This window comes from Sorex fumeus, unplaced genomic scaffold (genome assembly GCF_029834395.1).
Source record: "Sorex fumeus unplaced genomic scaffold, SorFum_2.1 ptg000038l, whole genome shotgun sequence".
NCBI lineage: Eukaryota > Metazoa > Chordata > Mammalia > Eulipotyphla > Soricidae > Sorex > Sorex fumeus.
In genome coordinates, this window is record NW_026606095.1 from 12,163,958 (window position 1) to 12,183,560 (window position 19,603).

The 19,603-nt window shown below is 38.7% G+C and overlaps 1 protein-coding gene across 5 annotated transcripts in view; it reads left to right on the forward strand.

Moving 5' to 3' along the window:
* Nucleotides 1-19,603, forward strand: part of TRPM3 (transient receptor potential cation channel subfamily M member 3) — a 997,482-nt gene that overhangs the window by 804,359 nt on the left and 173,520 nt on the right. For all 5 annotated transcript variants that reach the window (XM_056118728.1, XM_056118724.1, XM_056118725.1 and 2 more), the window contains one exon: nucleotides 4,613-4,685. In XM_056118728.1, coding sequence (XP_055974703.1) covers nucleotides 4,613-4,685 — 73 coding nt within the window. The remainder of the gene's footprint in view (nucleotides 1-4,612; nucleotides 4,686-19,603) is intronic.

Below are 19,603 nucleotides of genomic sequence, written 5' to 3' on the forward strand. Positions count from 1 at the left end.
AAACACCCTACCCGCTGTGCTATTGCTCCAGCCCTAAGATAGTTCTTTTAATTGGGGAAGGAGCTGATTGGAAGGTTAATGCAGACACATAAAAACAAAAAAGTAAATTTGTTATTTTCCTGTAAGAGCTTTTTCTATCGATAGTTGAGATAAAAAATCAAGTATGGAATGATTCATCAGCATACAACACAGCTAGAAAGATTCACTCTTACCCTCCTTCCTGTCACATTATTGTTGTTGAAATGACCTGTGATGACCTCAGCTCTTCCTTCAATCACTGCCCTGGGCATAGGGCAAAGAAATCCCTTGTTTCCTCTTCTCTTGTAACCAGAGTCATTCTCTGAGTTTATGACAATGGTCTCAGTGGGCCAGCTGTGGTATTTGCTGCTATTAGGTCTTACCTGGATTTCCAGTGGAGTCCTGGAAGGACTTCAGCTTTCCATGCTACTCCTGTTCTTCCTTGGAACTACAGGGAATATTTTTGGCTGCAGATGCTTAACACTGAAGATGTGAGGCATAGTGGTGGCTTGGGAAGAGAGAAACTTTCTCCTTCCATACTGTGTACTGAGATACTGGAGAGATAATACAGAAGAAAAAGCACTTTACTTGTGGCTGACCCCACCTAGTATTGATCCCCAAGACTACATGTGGTCCCTCAAGCCCTTCAAGAAGCCATCCCCAAGCACGTAACCAGGAGTATACCCTGAGGACCACCATGAGTGGCCCCAAAATTAAATATATTAAAGATAAATTCACCCTCTCTATTAAAATCACTGGCACATTTGTCCACACAAAGCTTCTTACCTTGGTCATGTATGTAGGTCCTTCTCTTTTCCATGAAGGATTAACCTAGCACTGTACTATAGCACTGTCCTCCCATTGTTCATCGATTTGCTCCAGCAGGCACCAGTAATGTCTCCATTGTGAGAGTTGTTACCGTTTTTGGCATGTCGAATATGCAATGGGGAGTTTGCCAGGCTCTGACGTGTGGGCAGGATACTCTCAGTAGCTTACTGGGCTCTCTTCGAGAGGGACAGAAGAATCGAACCTGGGTAGGCCACATGCAAAGCAAACACCCTACCAGCTGTGCTATTGCTCCAGCCCATCTAGAGACCCTAATTTGTTCTCAAAGTCCTGGCACTTTCTGTTTGGATTACAAACCACATAGTTCTGATGATCTTTGCTCTTTGCAGGTCTGCAATTCTAATCCGATAGCAACAGGAGCTTTGTTTGTTTGCTTACTTGCTTGCTTTGCTGCCTCAACTGTCTGTGCTCAGGGTTTACTCCTAGCTCTGAGCTCAGAGATCACTCCTAGCAATGCTTATGGGATCGTATGTGGTGCCAGGGATCAATCCCAGATCAGCTATGTGCAAGGCAAACACCTGGCCCTCTGCACTATTGCTCTGACCCCAGCAGAAGGAGCTTTAAAGTCTCTTTCCCTATAGTGCCAACACCAGGGCTTTCAGCCAACCGCTGTCAGAAATGCAGGTTTGGGGCTTGATGAGAAGTTCTCTGCTGATAAACGTGTATTCTCCTTGTACACGGATTATTTCTGTAATGTTTTAAGGGGATCTTTTTCTGACATAGTCTAATCCTATTCCACATCAAACATGAATACTCTTCTCTCAACAATCAGCATTCCACAAGTGACAAAATGAAAGGGGCCTATTAAGCTCCTTTTGGTAAGAAGATCTTCTCCCTGCACAAAATAAAGATGGACCCTCTGTTGTACAACAATGCAGATGTTACGACATTTCCTGTGCATTCATTAAAGATGCTCCCAGAAACAAAAACTTGGGGTTTTATTATCTAGCAATATGCATGTAAAAAATAATATTTCCCGTGTCTTTATTTTAATATCAGTAAATTTCAAGCTTATTAGGAACTCTTTAGAGTTATGAAAGTAAAGATCGTTCATAACGGCTAGATCGTAGTAGTAGTAGTGTCAACTGTTAGCAACATCAGTTTGTCCAAATAAGTCTCTACAATGGAAGCGACCTGAGACAGTCCATAGAAATGTGACCTGATAGTGTTTTGGGGGAGAGGGATTTGTCTTTTTTTTTTTAATTTTTTTTTATTAGTGAAACACCATGAGGTACAGCTGTAGATTTACAATTTTTTGTGCTTGGGTTTGATTATACAATGATCAGATACCCATCCCTCCACCAGTGCCCATTTTCCACCACCATGGATAATATCCCCCCCACCCCCACCCCCCCATCCCCCCCTGCCTCCGTGGCAGGGCAATCCCCTGTGTTCTCTCTCTCCTTTTGGGTGTTGTGGTCTGCAAAAGAGGCATTGAGTGGCAATCATGTTGAGTCCATAGTCTACTTTCAACATGCATCTCCCCTCCTGGGAGGATCCTGCAAACACCATTTATTTGGTGCTCCCTTCTCTATCTGAGCTGTGCCTTCTGCAGTTTTTTTTTTGTTTGTTTGTTTTTTTGCTTTTTGGGTCACACCTGGTGATGCACAGGTGATACTCCTGGCTCTGCATTCAGGACGTACTCCTGGTGGTGCTCAGGGAATCATATGGGATGTTGGGAATAGAACCCGGGTCGGCCACATGCAAGACAAACGTGCTACCCGCTGTGCTATCTCTCCAGCCCTGTGGCAAGCTTTCTACCATGTACCAATCCTCCTGACCCTTGTTTCTATTATCTCTGGGTACTATTCACATACTATGTTTTTATTATATTTTTAATATATAAATATATATTCTGCAAAAAATACAATTATGCTTGTCCTTTTCTCTCAGACTCATTTCACTCAGCATGATATTTGCCATGTCCTTCCATGTATAAGCAAATTTCATGACTTCATTTTTCCTAACAAGGCTAGCTATTTCTAAACACTTACCAGCCCAGAACTTACATTATGGTCTACACATTCTTGTAGTATCAAAATTTTTTCATTATAAAGCTGAGTTGATAAATAAGGTCATGTTCCTTGGTCTCTATTTTCGGCCTTATTGTAATGATAAGCAAGACAATCATCTAAGATGGCCCTGCTCAAAAGATTTTTTTTACTTTGTATTTAATACAGTGACTGGTAATAGATGCTCCATATTACTGAATATGGAAATATGAAAGATGAGTGAAAGTTAAGTGATGTCATAAATCATCAAGCTAGGAAGGAACAAATAAGCATGTAAGCCCAGGTCGCCTTGATTCTACAGCTGGATATCACCAGGTATTCTTACATGTGTTCAACTGTGGGCATGCCCCACCACAGAGACTGGCCCACATCCAAAAGAACAAAAGCAACCGGTATTGGCACAAATGTGGCGAGAAAGGGACCCTCCTTCACTGCTGGTAGGAATGCCAACTGGTTCAGCCCTTTTGGAAAACAGTATGAATGATTCTCCAAAAATTAAATAGCACATTTTGTGGTTTGTTTTTTTGTCTTTATTTTCTTCTTTTTAATTTTTATTAGTGAAACACCATGAGGTACAGTTGTAGACTTACAAATTTTTGTGCTTGGGTTTCAATTATACAATGATCGAGTACCCATCCCTCCACCAGTGCCCATTTTCCACCACCACTGATCCCAGTATTCCTTTCATCCCCTGTGCCCCCCATCCCACCCTGCCTCTGTGGCAGGGCATTCCCTTTTGTTATCTCTCTCCTTTTGGTGCTGTGGCATTGAGTGGCAATCATGTTTGGTCTATAGTCTACTTTCAGCATGAATCTCCCATCCTGGGAGGATCCTCCCAACACCCTTTATTTTGTGCTCCCTTCTCTATCTGAGCTGCCTTTTCACCTAGCATATACAGCTGGCACATGAGAAAATGCTCTACATCATTAATCATCAGGGAGATGCAGATCAAAACAACAATGAGATATCATCTCACACCACAGAGACTGGCCCACATCCAAAATAACAAAAGCAACCGGTGTTGGCACAGATGTGACGAGAAAGGGACCCTCCTTCACTGCTGGTGGGAATGCCGACTGGTTCAGCCCTTTTGGAAAACAGTATGGACGATTCTCAAAAAATTAGAAACTGAGCTCCCATTTGACCCAGCAATACCACTCCTGGGAATATATCCTAGAGAGGCAAAAAAGTATAGTTGAAGTGACATCTGCACTTGTTTGTTCATTGCAGCACTCTTTACAATAGCCAGAATCTGGAAAAAACCTGAATGCCCGAGAACAGATGATTGGTTAAATAAACTTTGGTACATCTACACAATGGAGTACTATGTAGCTGTTAGAAAGGATGAAGTCATAAAATTTACATTCAAGTGGTACTACATGGAAAGTATCATGCTAAGCGAAATAAGTCAGAAAGAGAGGGATAGACATAGAAAGACTGCATTCATCTTGGGAACATAAAGTAACAAAATAGGAGTCTAACACCCAAGAATAGCTGAGATAAGTACCAGGAGTTTCACTTCATGGTTTGGAGGTCAAAAGATTATTGAGAATTCTCTCTTTTAACACATTGCAGACTTCTCTGATTTAATGGTTTTAATGTTTGCTTTATCTCTGATTAATAATTTACCTTATAGATAGTAGGTAGATAGTCTTTATTCAGAAATGGTCTCTTTAATTTAATTTTTTGGGGTGCAAAAATTGCGCTACTAATGGCCATCTTGTCTCAAATTGCAGATAACGGTATTTCGGATGGGATCAGAAGGACACCAGGACATTGATCTAGCTATCCTGACAGCTTTGCTCAAAGGTAAAAGTTTCGATGTCGAGGGAGTATAAAAACAAGTTAAATAGATCAATACACAACTTTTTTTAATCTCCCAATAGTGGATACAAACACAAATAATGCCATGATCTATTTCAATTACTGGTACTATATGGATTCTCTTGTAACACATTCTGATTACTATTAAACTCTCTTAGAATAGATCTATTATACTATGGCTCAATTTCATAAAGTTTAACTAAACTGCTATTTAGTCATATTCATTGAATCTTAAATAGATATATAAATTTGAAAGTTCATATAAGTAATATGCTGAATTATCTGAGATTTTTAAAATAACTATTATTCTGGCAGAGAGATCATATAGAAGATAAGTCACTTGCTTTGCATCTATTGAACCTGGGTTCTATTTCTCGAAGCACATATGGTCCCTCAAGCCCTGACAGGAGTAATACTGAAGCCAGGACTAAGGCATCAGGATATCCAGGTGTGACCCCAAAAAATCAAACTACAGTAGTTATTACCCTACTTTTTGAAACTATTTGTTTTCTCATAGAAAACAAATGAGAGGAAAAAAGAAATATGTCCCTTTTGGCTAGTGCATTGCCATGACTGAGCATTAAGTTTAACCCTAAACTTCCTAGAAGTCCAGGCAAAAGTAGAAATGCTCTTAAATGTATGGTTTTCCTTCATAAAGTGAGTCCGTCCTGTTCTCAATCCCAGTATTATAGAGAGTGCCTCTCATGTGCTCATCCTTGGATCCATGTCCAAGAGAAGCGTAGTTTCCGCCAGACTCAACAGATCAAATCTAACCTTTAATTCCCTTAAGAGATACATAAGATTTGGCTAAAATGTTTTGGTGAACAACCAGTCACATCAGTCCTAAAGTGAGAACTGGAACAATCAGACCAAACCTAACTCTAAAAGCTTATTTGTTTAGAGCTATCTCTCCATTCTCCCTGAGAATGAGGAATTCTCCCTGAGTTATCTCTCTGTTCTCCCTACTTTGCCTGCTGCATTATCACATGGCAGACCACCACCACCTTCCCCACTCCAAGTTTTATCCAGCGAAGAATGTGTTTTGACCATTACTGCTTTCTTAGCCCCTTACACAATCCCAATAAACATGAAAACATTCAGTCACCTTTTGTTTTAAAATGAATGAATTACCCAATGATTGATTCAGTGACAGATTTAGCAGCATTCCAGAAGGAAACCTCAGTCTAGCAACAATTACTCTAATTTCTGCTCTATTTACTCTTCTACCACTATTATTTTTCCCTTGTGTACATGTGATGCTCTAACTGCTGTGCTAAGTGTGACACTTTTTGAGATTACAGTAAATGTTCATTATTACAACTGTATCATATAGGAGTTGCTTCTAATTTCACTTTATAGATGGGATAAGTGAAGCTGAAAGAGGTTGTTGAAGTTGTTCAGGTTATCATGTCTGGACTTAGATCAATGTCTAATTCTTAACTATACATATGTCTGAGTAATCATATGCATGATTTCTGTGACTTTTTTTTATTTCTGTGACTCTTGAAGCTGTTGATTCTTTTCCCTTATTCCACTTTTCCAATATATATATACACATATTTATATAATATCCTGATCACATTTCAGTAATGTCACCATCCCATGAAGTATAGTGTCCAGACTGAGAATCTCTATTTTATAGCAGTTTATTCCAGTGAGCTAAAATATTACACACATGTAGAAGAGTTAAGGAACCATGCATGAACTAAACTACAACTCATTTGTAAGAAACAAAATGAAAAATTCAAGGGAAATAACTCTTAGATACTTGCTATATTTACAGTTATAAAAAGTAATTATAGGAGGGCTGGAGAAATAGCATAGTGGATAGGGTACTTGGTTTTGCATACGGCCAACCCAAGTTTGGTCCCCAGAACCATATGGTCCCCAACCCTGCTAGAAGTGATCCCTGAGTCTAGAGCCAGGAGTGATCTCTGAGCACTGCTGTGGCCCATAAGCCAAAGATTTTTAATTCAAATTTTAAAAAATCTAATAAAACCAGTAACAAAATATTGTTGGGCACTGCTAGATTCCAAACAGTGTTAGATGTGTTCTATGTACAAATTCAGTTCATCTTTACAACAGTTTGATGAGCTGTTTATTACAAAGTCAATTTTCTAGATAAGAAAATTGAGGCACAGAACAATTCCGTGATGAATTGGCCTGTAAATGCTATAGTCAGCTTAACCCTTTAATCCCACAACACACACACACACACATACACACACAGCATCTTGTGTCATTGGTAATAAAAAGTGGAACACCACCTTTACCACCTTGAACCTGAATTCATAGCAAATAGAGAAGGGGTCCTTCTATCTATAAAAGTATATCAGTCATCATCACTTCTTTTATTGAAAATTTTCACTTTTCACCACTTAGTGGGACTTAAATATATGATTTACCTATGGATTATTGAGGAGAGTTCTTTTTATGCGAGGGAGGGGAAGAACAACACCCAGCCGTGATCCTGACAGTTCAGATCATTGAACTGGCTTGACTTCATGCCAGGCAGTCAACCTTCATCCTAGCATCCTCTCTTTGGCCCACATTTAGACTTAAAATCTGTCCTATTACAGAATACATCTCCATCTATTTTAAAGCACACCACATGAAAAACATGTTGTATTAAGATGAAGAAATTATATATACATGGCTTTAATCAAGTAAATTAATATGTATTCTAATTATATAGATAATGAAAGCATAATTTTTATTCTAATTTATTCTATACTTTACTACTGATAGATTCCACTAATTGATTTTATGACCCATTAAACCTACAGTTTAGAAGACGTTACCATAGAATATTAAAGAAAATCATGATTATTCGAAGAAATTAACATTTCTAATCATTGTAATGAACATTATTTATGAAGCAGTTGATGCTAATGAGAATTTATACCATTAAAATATTTTGGCATGTCAACCCTATTTTGCAAAAGCTTTTAAATGCTCTGTTATTTTGACCCGGTTGATTAGGGAAGGAGATCCAACATACTTTTGCTTACTTCCTTAGAAGTCAAAAGTAAAGTTCTACCAGTTTTAGAATATTTAATTGATTAAATTATTTTTTCATAATTAAAAAAAAAAGTATTCCTGGGCAGCATGTTGCTTGGTTTACCATTTAATTTTACAACTCTGCTCAGTTTTCAATTATCTGATAATGAGAAATCATTGTATACTTGTTTCTATTCTGTCATCAGAAAATCTCTCTCTCTCTCTTTCTCTCTCTCTCTCTCTCTCTCTCGCGCTCGCTCGCTCTCTCTCCCAGCTACCTTATAGTTCTCTTGTGTGTTCCCCCCCTTCAGGATCTGGATTTAGGGAACAATAACTAATTAATTTTGTCACTGTTTCCAAGTCCTACCTAACATGTGAAATTTTCAGAAGAAGGGTCAAGAGTGATAGTACAGTGAGTAGAGTGCTTGCCTTGCATACGGCTGACCCAGTCCTGATCCCTGGCATCTCCTAAGGTCCCCTGAGTTAGAAATGGGTCCCTGAGCCCAGAGCTAGGAGTGGCCTCAAAGGAGAGAGAGAGAGAGAGAGAGAGAGAGAGAGAGAGAGAGAGAGAGAGAGAGACCTGCATTGCACCCTAAAGGAGATTGAGAGTAAAAAGAGAATCTGCCTGCCACAGAGGTGGGGGCGGGATGGGGTGGGAATGGGAGGGGATATGGAAGGGATACTGGGAACACTGGTGGTGGAGAATGAGCACTGGTGGAGGGATGGGTACTTGATCATTTATGACTGAAACGTGAGCACGAAAGTTTGTAAGTCTGTCACTGTATCTCACGATGATTCATTCACAATCATGATCATGATCATCCTGTTGTCTGTCGATTGTCTTGAGCAGGCCCCAGTAACGTCTCCTTCGTCCTAGCCCTGAGATTTTTTGAAAAGTGCCATATTCAAGGCTCTTTCAGGGTTAGGAGAATGAGACCCATCATTGTTACTGGTATTTGGCATATTGGGTATGCCACGGGGAGTTTGATTCATTAAAAAATTTTTTCTAAAAATTTAAATTTAACACAACAAAAAACAAAAAAAGGGGGGGTGCAGCTTCTATATTACTGAATTAAGGAGTTACTTTCCAAAACTGAAGACAGAAAGGAAATATGTTGTTCCAGAGGCTGAAGAGGCTTCTTTGGACGCCAACTTGAGGTAGCTTCTGCGCATAAGTGGTGCCACACTTTGGCATTGAGTTAAACACTATCCGAGAGTGGGAATGTGAGAGTCAAGCTTGCTGACTCCTCTCCATTTTAGTATTCCTCTCCCCCTCCCCGCAACACACAACCCAGGGACCCAAGGAGCTATTGCTGAGTGGAACTGTTAAAGAAAATATAGGACTTGTCATGTTCAAGAAAAAAAAAAACATAAGCTGAGCATAAGTATGTCCCAAACATTGCATGGGGCATACTTATTTTTCAAAAATAAAGCCAAGTCGAAACAAAGAGAAAAAGAACTTCCTTATTACTTATCTGAAATTTTAACTTTCTACTTGCACTGTCTTTTATTTCCTTTCATGCTGCCCTACTCAGAGAAAGCCTGAAGCCATGAAAATGTCTATGCTTTGCTTTGGGACTGGAGAGATGTACAGTGGCCAGGGCAGTTGCCTTGCATGTTACCGATCTGGAATCAAACCCCAGCATCCCATGTGTCCCCTGAGCACCATCAAGAATAAGTCCTAAATACAGAGCCAGGAGTAACCCCTGAGCATCATTGAGAGGTGTGACCCCAAAAGAAAACAAAACAAAACAAAAACGTATACTTCATGTACCTTGAGAGGTTTTTTTCTAGAATTAATGAGCTATAGCTACCTCCTTCCTTCTCCTGGTCAGCCATATCTAAAACATAGTAAAAAGAGGTTCAAAAAGGAAAGGACCACAAATCTACCTTCATAAACTGTCCAGGGGCTGGAGCAATAGCACGGCGGGTAGAGCGTTTGCCTTGCATGCAGCTGACCCGGGTTCGATTTCCAGCATCCCATATGGTCCCCTGAGAACCCCCAGGGGTGATTCCTGAGTGCAGAACGAGGAGTAACCCCTGTGCATCACCAGGTTGACCCAAAAAGCAAATAATAATAATAATAAAATAAAATAAAAAAATAAACTGTCCAGTGCTAACCACCTGCTTTCTCACTTGCCTGGTCTTCTCTGCACGCCTCTGACAGCATCACAAACTCCAGTTCCAAGCTCAGAAATGTCTAAAAGCATCTGCTCATTGCAGTGATTCTAAGTGGATAAATCCACCCATTCTGTGGATAAATTACCCTCAATCTTTATTAGCTTTTCTTTATTTCATAAATAAAAATCTTGTGGGTATATATTGTCATTCCTAGGAACACACTCTGGTGTAATGTGATAATTATTGGCCCCCATCAATTGAACATTCTTTATCTTTGGGTTTAATCTCCCTTGGTAATAAAGTTTATGTGTGACATGGGGAGAGAGAAAGCTTCTCAAGACCTTCAAGGCTACGAAAAACAAGGGACCCCTGAGCACAGAGCCAGAAGTAAGCCTTGAGCACCACTGGGGGTGACCAAAATATCAAAAGCAAAAGAAATAGAGATTTTATTTAAAAAAAAATTGAACTTCAAATAAAAAAATAAATAAAAACTTAAAAGGAAGTGGGTAATTTGCACATTTTGATAAGGCTTCTGAATGCATGCACCACCTGACTCTTTTGAACTAGAAATGCAGTTATTATCACAAAGTAGTACTAACATCAATAGACGACTAAAATTTGAAAGAGTATGCCTTATTTTTTAAATGACTGCATTAATCCATAGTAAAACAAAACAATGTGTCATATTCCGAAGTTGTTGATGGCCACTAACAATATACACAAGTTAGATCTCCCAAGTAACTGATATCCTTGAGTACTAAAAATTGATTAAACTTCAATAAATCATGAACAGATTTTATGGTAATTTGTTATGGCAATGCTTTGAAAAATATTTGAAAATTAAAAATTATCTCTAATATTTGTTTATTAGTTCCCATTCCTATTTCCTGAATATATATGTATATATAAAACTATGTGCACATACACACACATACACACACACACATATATATACATATATATAGTTTTGTACAGCATACACATAGTGCTTCCCTTTTAATGTTATTAATTTTAGTCTAAAACTGTTTAGGTAGCCTAATTTAGGACAAAATGAGAGAGACACTTGTGTTGGTACTTTCACAATTTATATAAAATGCAAAGAAACTATAATCAAATATAATTCAAATGGAATTACTAAAATTTTATTCAGAGACAGTTTACCCAAGTGAAAATATTTAGCATATTCACTTTATTTTAGGCTTAAAGGGGCACAGAGAGAGTAAAACTGTGGAACAGTAGTGAAATAATTCCATCAGAGAGACTAAATTTCTAAGGCCAGGTAACTTTTACAAGGCTATTGTTATCAAAGTATTTATTAGTCTCTCTCTGCATGTGGCTACTTTAAGTCTTTCTGGTGTCTTTTGACTTGCGAAAAGAGGCCTTCCAAATGCATTAGTCTCCTGATGGTTCATTTTATCCCTTTAGTCAAAGTCACTCAATGTCCAGAATGTGTTTTTCATTTGCAGTTAGAGATTTAGCATGGGTGCACCCAACTTGTTTTTGGTCTTTTATTACCACCTCATTCCAAACCATCATGAAGTTACTGTACCCTCTTTTACCTGGCTACTTCATCCATATATTCTAGTAAACTCCAGCCAAAGAGTCTATGACAGTTTCACAATCATATGACTAACCAATGGCAAAATCACAGCTTACTGGAGTTCCCTCTGTTTGATTCAGTCTTATGTAACGTTTATGAGACTTTCAAAGATCCAGCACTCCTTTGCTCAAATTGCCATACTGATGTCAAACATTTGCTCTTGTGATTGTGGGGTTTCCTCTGCCCCAATAACATATCAAGAACATCAATTTCCTTAAAACTACTACTAAGGTCCTTGGCTACCAGACACAGTATCTTGGAAATAAAACTAGGAAGCCCACAATTTCACCTGACGTAAATAAGAAGTCTGGTCTGACACTTGTTAATCCCCTGGTGAAATATAGCTTCAGATCGAATGTTTTTCTCAGTTAAAAGGGGAAGAAATTATTCAAACTTATCCAAAAATAAATGATGGATTTGATGAGTCTCCTAACCGGAAAGTGTAAGAGTATGTTGAGTTCAGACAGTGGGATACAGGCATCGACTGATGTCTTCAAGGGTTGTACTCTGAAGCACCGCTGAGAAGCTGTCACAAAATGCTCATCTGTCTTGTCAGCTTCATACTCAAGCAATAGAGTTAACTTCAGTTAAAGCACAGAAACAACAATTTAGAAAATACGTCTTTCATGTCTGGGATGACGGATCTGCTTGCTCTGCATGTGGAAGTCTAGGATTTGATCCCAGGTGCCTCATGGTGCTTGAGCACTGATAGGAGCAAGTTTAAGGTACCAAGTGCAGGAAGTAGTTCCTAACCCTGCTTGGTGTGGCCCAAAACCAAACAAATGGAAAGAGACAGGGAGGACTTAGATTTGTCCCCTTGGATCTGTGCCCTTTCTTGTGGCAAAGGACAGAGAAGAATTCTTGTAAGTCTGGAATGAGAGATGGTGTTTGATTCTGTCAACATCACAGTGTTATAGGTTCTCAACAGTGACAACAAAAGGAAATTCAGTAGTCTGGAAGAGAAAAGGAAAAGAGTTCTGCTAAGACCAAAAACAATTTTTGAAAAATATGTGGGCCAGAAAGATAGTAAAGGGTTGGATGTGTTCCCCTCGCATGTAGCTGACCCCAAATCAATCCCTGAGACCTCAAGATCCTTTATCCTTGTCCTCAAGGTCCATGAGCATTACTGGGTGGTCCAGAGAATCCCCAGAACAGGACAGAATAGCGTGACCAGCATCAATCCTCAGGCACTAACATTGAACCGCTGGCCCAGTTGGTCAGTAATCGTGGATGGAGTTCCCAGGCCCCCTAAGCACCATTTGGGAGAATCCCATAAATATTAGGCATTTTATTAAAGGTAAAAGGTAAAGGCCCTCCCATTGATCATCGATTTGCTTGAGCAGGCCCAGTAATGTCTCCATTGGAGACTTTGTTGTTACTGTGTTTGGCATATCGAATACATCACGGGTGGCTTGCCAGGCTCTGCCGAGCGGGCGAGATACTCTCGGTAGCTTGCCGGGCTCTCCAAGAGGGGCGGAAGAATCGAACTCGGGTCGGCCATGTTGGCTGTGTGCAAGGCAAACGCCATACCACTGTGCTATTGCCTGTAAGCATTGTTGTGTGTCCAAGGTATCAGCCAGGCACTGAAGCAATAGCCAGGGTGGCCCTCATCACTGACCCAATCCCTAACACATCATTTCACACAGGTTCGGGACCCAGTACCAATGGGGTTGCCGTTGAAGCCTCAACACATCTAAAAAAAGCAAAAATAAATAAATGAGAGTGAAAGAATATCAGACTTACCTCAAATGTAAGCAATTCAGAGCACGTTCATATAACAGGAATAAATTATTTAGTTAAAAAAAAACACAAGAAGTACTTCAAATAGATATAAATCAGAAGTCAGATGTTCACTCAAACATGCTCAACATTTGATGGCAGATCTAAATACCGAATTTGTTTATATCACATTAAAAGTTATTTACTATCATAGCAATGATTCATTTTTTTCAGTGTTGGTGGTCAATACTTGACTATTTCTGTAAAAGTTATAAAAGTATATTATGTTCTTTCCATTTGATCCAAGGACAAAATCTATTTCTGTGTTTGCAATGGAGGGAGGCCCATACTCAGCAGTGTGGGAGGAATTCTAAGCTTGGTGTTCAGGGCTCACCCCTAGCATTGCTGAAGGGAACATATAGTGCCAAGGTTAGAACCCCAGGGTACCTGAATACAAAGTATATGATCCAGCCCTTTGAGCAAGCTTCCCTTCTCCATGCTCTAGTTCATCAAGAAAAAGAAAAGAAAATCCTACAAAGACCAAATCACACCAAACTTTCCTCATTAGATTCCTTTCACTCAGTCTGCAGTACTATGTCCAACCCATTCATTTACCACCATGAGACCACTCAGTTAAGAGTTTTTCATGATAAGATTGATAGCCGTATTTGAAGCACCACTTCTCCGTGTTGAACAAGGTAAACTCAGTTTCCTAATATATAACAACGAGTTGGTTCTAACTCTTCCCTCACTGGCACTGTAACAATTTTAATTAATTATGCAAGTACTTAACTCTGTACCTGGAAAAATCTGTATAACAAATTGTCCGGATGAAGAAGAAGAATAGGCAGATGATAAAGAGAAAATAGAAGAGGTCAACCTAGAAATAAGAGCAGCGACCCAACTTGCTTTACTTGCACTCACAAGCATCCAGCACATAATAGTTGTTCAATGTACATTGTTAAACTCATGAATGAATAATAAACAGGCTTTGGGTTTGTTGTCATGGTTCAGTGAAGGAAGGAGCATAGGGAGGTAGATTGGAATAAAGAGTCTTCATTTCTTGGTCTTAAGCTTCCCATCTTGGTCATAAGCTCTCGGGGAAATGCCTGACCTCAGTCAGGTCTGTCTCAACCTCAGCCTAGGCCTTTGGGTACAGCACCTTTCCCTCGGAGAAAAGAATTTTAGGAGGCGGCAAAAGAGTGAAGCAAGGTTATACTTTAACTTCTTTAGAAAGATGTGATGGGAGAGAGAAGAAAAATACATGTTAAAGAGAGCACAGACTTCTGTAGAGTGGAAATAGGAAAGCGAAGAAACATTGAGACAGACAAGATAAGGAAGTGTTCAAGAGAGAACACAGGCTTGAAGAGCAAACCCAAGATGACTTTTGGAATGAGTTTTCATAGTTCTTCCAAATGGGTTTTTCTGGAGTTTTGCATATATAAAAGTTCATCGGGGCATTATTGCAGGAAAGACTCCCACACTGTCGATGCCCTTTTCATAATCTCATAGATTCTTCTGTAGCTTCTCCCTTCCTTCTCTGGTTGGGTCCTTGGATTTCTGCATCTGGGTGGTGCCTCAGTTTCTCTTCTCCAGAAGTATCAGAATTTGTATAAACCAATAGTATGTGCTCATCATGCCTTTGGGCTACTTCAGAGTTAAGAAATCTCTTCTGAAGTTTTATTATTTTCCAAAAGCGCATTGCCAGGGTCCTCTCACCTATCCATTTACAACAGGTTCAGATTATATATATATATTTAAATTCTATTCTTTGCTTTTGCTGACTGTGGCACAAACTAATCTATTTAATCTCTATACATGATATTAACAAAAATTTTGTGTAAACAAAAATCTGATATAAAGGACATATGAAATGATGATCCTGGAAGTCTCTGAGAGCTTACTATGTCTCTATGGTAAAAACCTAACATCCATCACTTCCATATACTTTCTATATACTTTCCCTTCAAAACCAGCCATTAAAAATTTCTGAGGAACTGACAGTTCCAAAACTCATCAGAACCATGAAATATGGAGTTTAAAAGAGATGGTACACTTGAAAATAAAACAGAACTAAATGAAATATTGATTATTTTATATGGATTCAGAACTGACCACGAAAAAGGAATTGAATCTTGAAAAAGGTTGAACAAAGGATAGGCTGCTTTAAAATGGCAAGATGATTTTCTAAAATATCCAAGGATATCTCAGACCAATAACAGAGACCGAAGTAGATACCCATTTTAGACATTTCTGTTTATCTCTAATAGAAAAAAGTGTGCATTAAAAAACTGAAATATATTAATCCTTTTATTTGTGGATGGCATTATAATTTTCAAAGCAATTTCCTACACATTTTATAATGTAATCTTCAGAACTAAATGAAATGGTTGCCAGACAAATGGTCACAAACTACAGCTTTCTTGAGCATAAATATGGGTAGTATAACCAATTATGCATGGAAAGCTCGAAGAAATTGATTTCTGTGGCAAGCTGAAAGTACCATCACTCTAGTAACAAACCCACCTTTCAATTAGGAAGTTTCAGGGGGGGAAATGACTGTGTCTTCTTTGCCACTATATTCTAATATCCAGAAAAATGTTTGAGATACAATACATTGAGTATCTACTGATTGAATAATATACAGTTTAGTCCTAGTCTAATTAATTAGTAGCCAAAATCACATAAATGAAAGATGAGGCCTCCATTTCCCTGGAAATTTTGTAAAGGTAAAATCTAACCTCTCAACTCAAGGATCCACAAACCTACAAAGCCCACACCTTCTCCAGGGTTTTCTAATTATCAGAAATGACTCAAGTTCTCTTCTTAATTATGCCTGCTTTTCAGGTACCCAGAAAATCAAAAAGAGACAAATATGAAAGGAATGAGTTCAGGTTTTTGTTATTGAGTTCTTGAAGTTTTTCTTTTTGTTTGGGGGTGGGCCACACCCGGAGGTGCTCAGGGTTTGCTCATGGCTCTGCACTCAGGGTTTATTTCTGGTAGCGTTCAGGGGACCATAAACGGTGCCATGGATCAGACTCAGGTCAGTTTCGTGCAAGGCTTTACCTGTTATACTATCTCTCTGGCCCCTGAGTTGAGATATTTTTTAAAGAAGCAACCAGAATTCCCTATCTTCTCCCCAATTTCCAAAGCCTTCTCCTAGCAATAAATATAGGCTTCTTTCTCTAAAGAAGGAACAACAGATTCTCTGCATAATAGGATAACAGGCATAGATGAGGACTGAACTACAGTATTGGGGAAAAAAAGCACTGGATCCATTCACACAGCATACTGAGACCCCAGTCTTCTTTGCCCTGTGGAGATAGAATGTGATTGGTTGAGGTCTTTACCCTGCAGGCAGAGATTGGTAGAAAGTTGTCTGTAAAAATCTGATCCTCCTAAGAAAAATGGCCTAAAGAAACTATGATGAATTGTTCTCTATTCAATGAGACCAATCTCTTTATTTTATAGTGATGTTCATAATTGATCATCAACACTCAAGTTCTCAGGACTTTCAATAAGAATTTAGAATCACACTCTTTTTTTTTAATTTTATTGAATCACCGTGAGAATGTTACAAACTTTCATGTTTGGGTTACAATCACACAATGATCAAACACCCATCCCTCCACCAGTGCACATTCCCCACCACCAGTATACCCTCCCTCCCACCCTTCCCCCACCTCCATGGCAGACAATATTCCCCATAGTCTCTCTCTACTTTGGGGCATCATGGTTTGCAATACAGACACTGAGAGGTCATCATGTTTAGTTCATTATCTACTTTCAGCACATATCTTCCTTCCCGACTGATTCCTCCAGCCATCATTTTCTTAGTGATCCCTTTAGAGTCAGCCTTTTGCATATGAACAGGTGAGCAGATAACCAAGGACAGCCAGATAGATAGGAAAGAGTCATAATATAAACTATGACTGTAGAAATAAAAACAAGCAGAGAAATTAAAACTTGAAGCAAACATGACTTGGGAGAAAGAAGAAAACTACTAAAATAATCATTTTTAATACAAAAAAAGATATTCCAGAATAAGAAAAAGTCATTTATATCTTGACATAAGTCAAAGAGACTACCTAATCCTTTCAAAATTATCCTATATTTAGTTTAAGAAAAAAATATCTGTCTGTCTGTCTGTCCTCCCGTTGTTCATGGATTTGCTCGAGTGGCCCAGTAACATCTTCATTTTATGACTTGTTGTTACTGTGTTTGGCATATCAAATACGTCACGGGTAGCTTGCCAGGCTTTGCCATGTGGGCGAGATACTCTTGGTAGCTTGCCAGGCTCTCCAAGGGGAGCAAAGGAATCGAACCCAGCTCGGCTGGGCTGTGATAACTCCAGCCCAAGAAAAAAATAGCTTTTACAAATTAAAAATGATAACATAAAAATAAATTAAAAATTAGATAAGGTTTAAAAGTTCTTTGATAAAATCCTGAAAGAGAAGAATGAAAGAAAAGAGAATAAAAGAGAAAGAATCATTAGAACACTAATTCCAGAAAATCTCCAAGAAGTGTCCAGCATACATTGCCTGATGATAAAGGCACACTGATGACACATCACATCCTATTATGTTATAATAGTGCAAATCCTGGGTGGCCAGAATATACGTATATCCTAAGGGCGTCAAAGAGGAAAACTGGTTGCCTGCCAAGCACCAGAAGTCGGAATACTTTGGATTTCTATACAACCAGGCAGAAGGTCTTTGAGCAATTCCCTTGACTCTGCCAAATGTTCCATCATTTGTAAAAGTAGAGTCACTACATTATCATACATGAGTTCTCAAAAACTTTACTTCCCATGAAACCATGTCTTCAGAAATCATTCGAAGATTTATTCTATCAAAAAGAAAAAGGAGTAACAAAGCCGTGGTGAGAAATGTACACTGGTATTGGAACCTTATATGAATGAAAGCCAATCATGAATAACTTGGTAATAATGTTTATCGTGGTGATTCAAAATGGGGTGGGGTGGATAGCAGAACATCAGAGACACAATGCAGAAAACTCAAGGTTTAGAGCAGAACATCGGAGACACAATGCAGAAAACTCAAGGTTTAGAGCAGAACATCAGAGACACAATGCAGAAAACTCAAGGTTTAGCAATCTAGCAAGGGGGTTGAAGATTTCTGGATGAGAACTGTAGAAAACAGCTCAGCAGAAGCAAAAGCAGAAGCTGGTCGATCTTCTGGGACATAAGCAAGGAAACAATCTGTATGTCATTTATGCTACTCTTTGCCAACTAAAGAAAATAACAAGACCAGTCCAGATTTGGTGCAGGAAAGAGTATCCCAAGAGTGTGAATACTGGAAGGTATCTTCAAAGACTTGCTATCCTGGAAATTCAAATTAATCAGACACAAGAATAGAAGTGGTTGCCTCTGGGAAGAAAGGAATGGGGCAGTAAAACATCATTTTTTCTAAGAAATCTTGTAAAAATAGATAACTCTACACTCTGTGTATGTATAACTTAAATAAAATCGAAGTACAACATGATCCCTGGGTTACCTATTCTCAAAGAAAGAAACAGAATGAATGAAAGAAGAGTGAACTGAAGTCAGGAAATAATCAATGCAATAATTCTAGAAAATGTTGTGAAACTCCAGGGCATATGTTTCTATAGAATCCAACTTAAAATCGCAATATAGAAGTTGATAATATTTTTATTTACCTACTTATTGTAGATGAATTACTTTTTTGGTAGATCACAAACAAGCAGTTATATAAGCCTAATAGAATACTTTTTTCTTTTGTTTTCTTTTTTCTTTTCTTTTTTTTTCACCTCTGTTTCATATTGATAACATTTTTCTTGGATGCTCTTTTCCCTTTTCCTCACTTTGTTTCACATTGATAACCTGTTCTCAATTTTGCATATTGCACACAGAAGCACCTTTATAAAGGTTTGTCAGGGGAGGTCTTTACAAATGATCGACTACTTGCATTGCAGAAAGAGTACAATAAAGAGGACTCATCCATTCAGGTAGTCAGCAAAAAGAACAACATAGTATGGTGCTTTACAATGTTATTAATCATAAGCCATATAATTTTATTTGTCCTTGCTGCTTTCGTATGTTATCAGGACATGGTGACATAATTGTCAGAGTCCCTACAGAAACTCAACAAATACCATCATCTAAATGACCTGACTTTATGGGGTTTTCCACAATTTTTTTTTGTATTTTATAAATTTATTTATCAAATCACCATGAGAGCAGTTACAAAGCTTTCGGTTTTAAATCTCGGTCATACAATGATGAAACACCCGTCCCTTCACCAGTGCACATTTTCCACCACCAAAACCCCCAGTATACCCCCCATCCCACACCCTTCCCCTACCTGTGGGGCAGATGATTTCCACATTACTCTCTCTCTACTTTGATTACATTCAATATTTCAACACCAGACCCACCATTATTATTTGGGATTTTACCCCAACACTCAGATCTGCTGAAAAG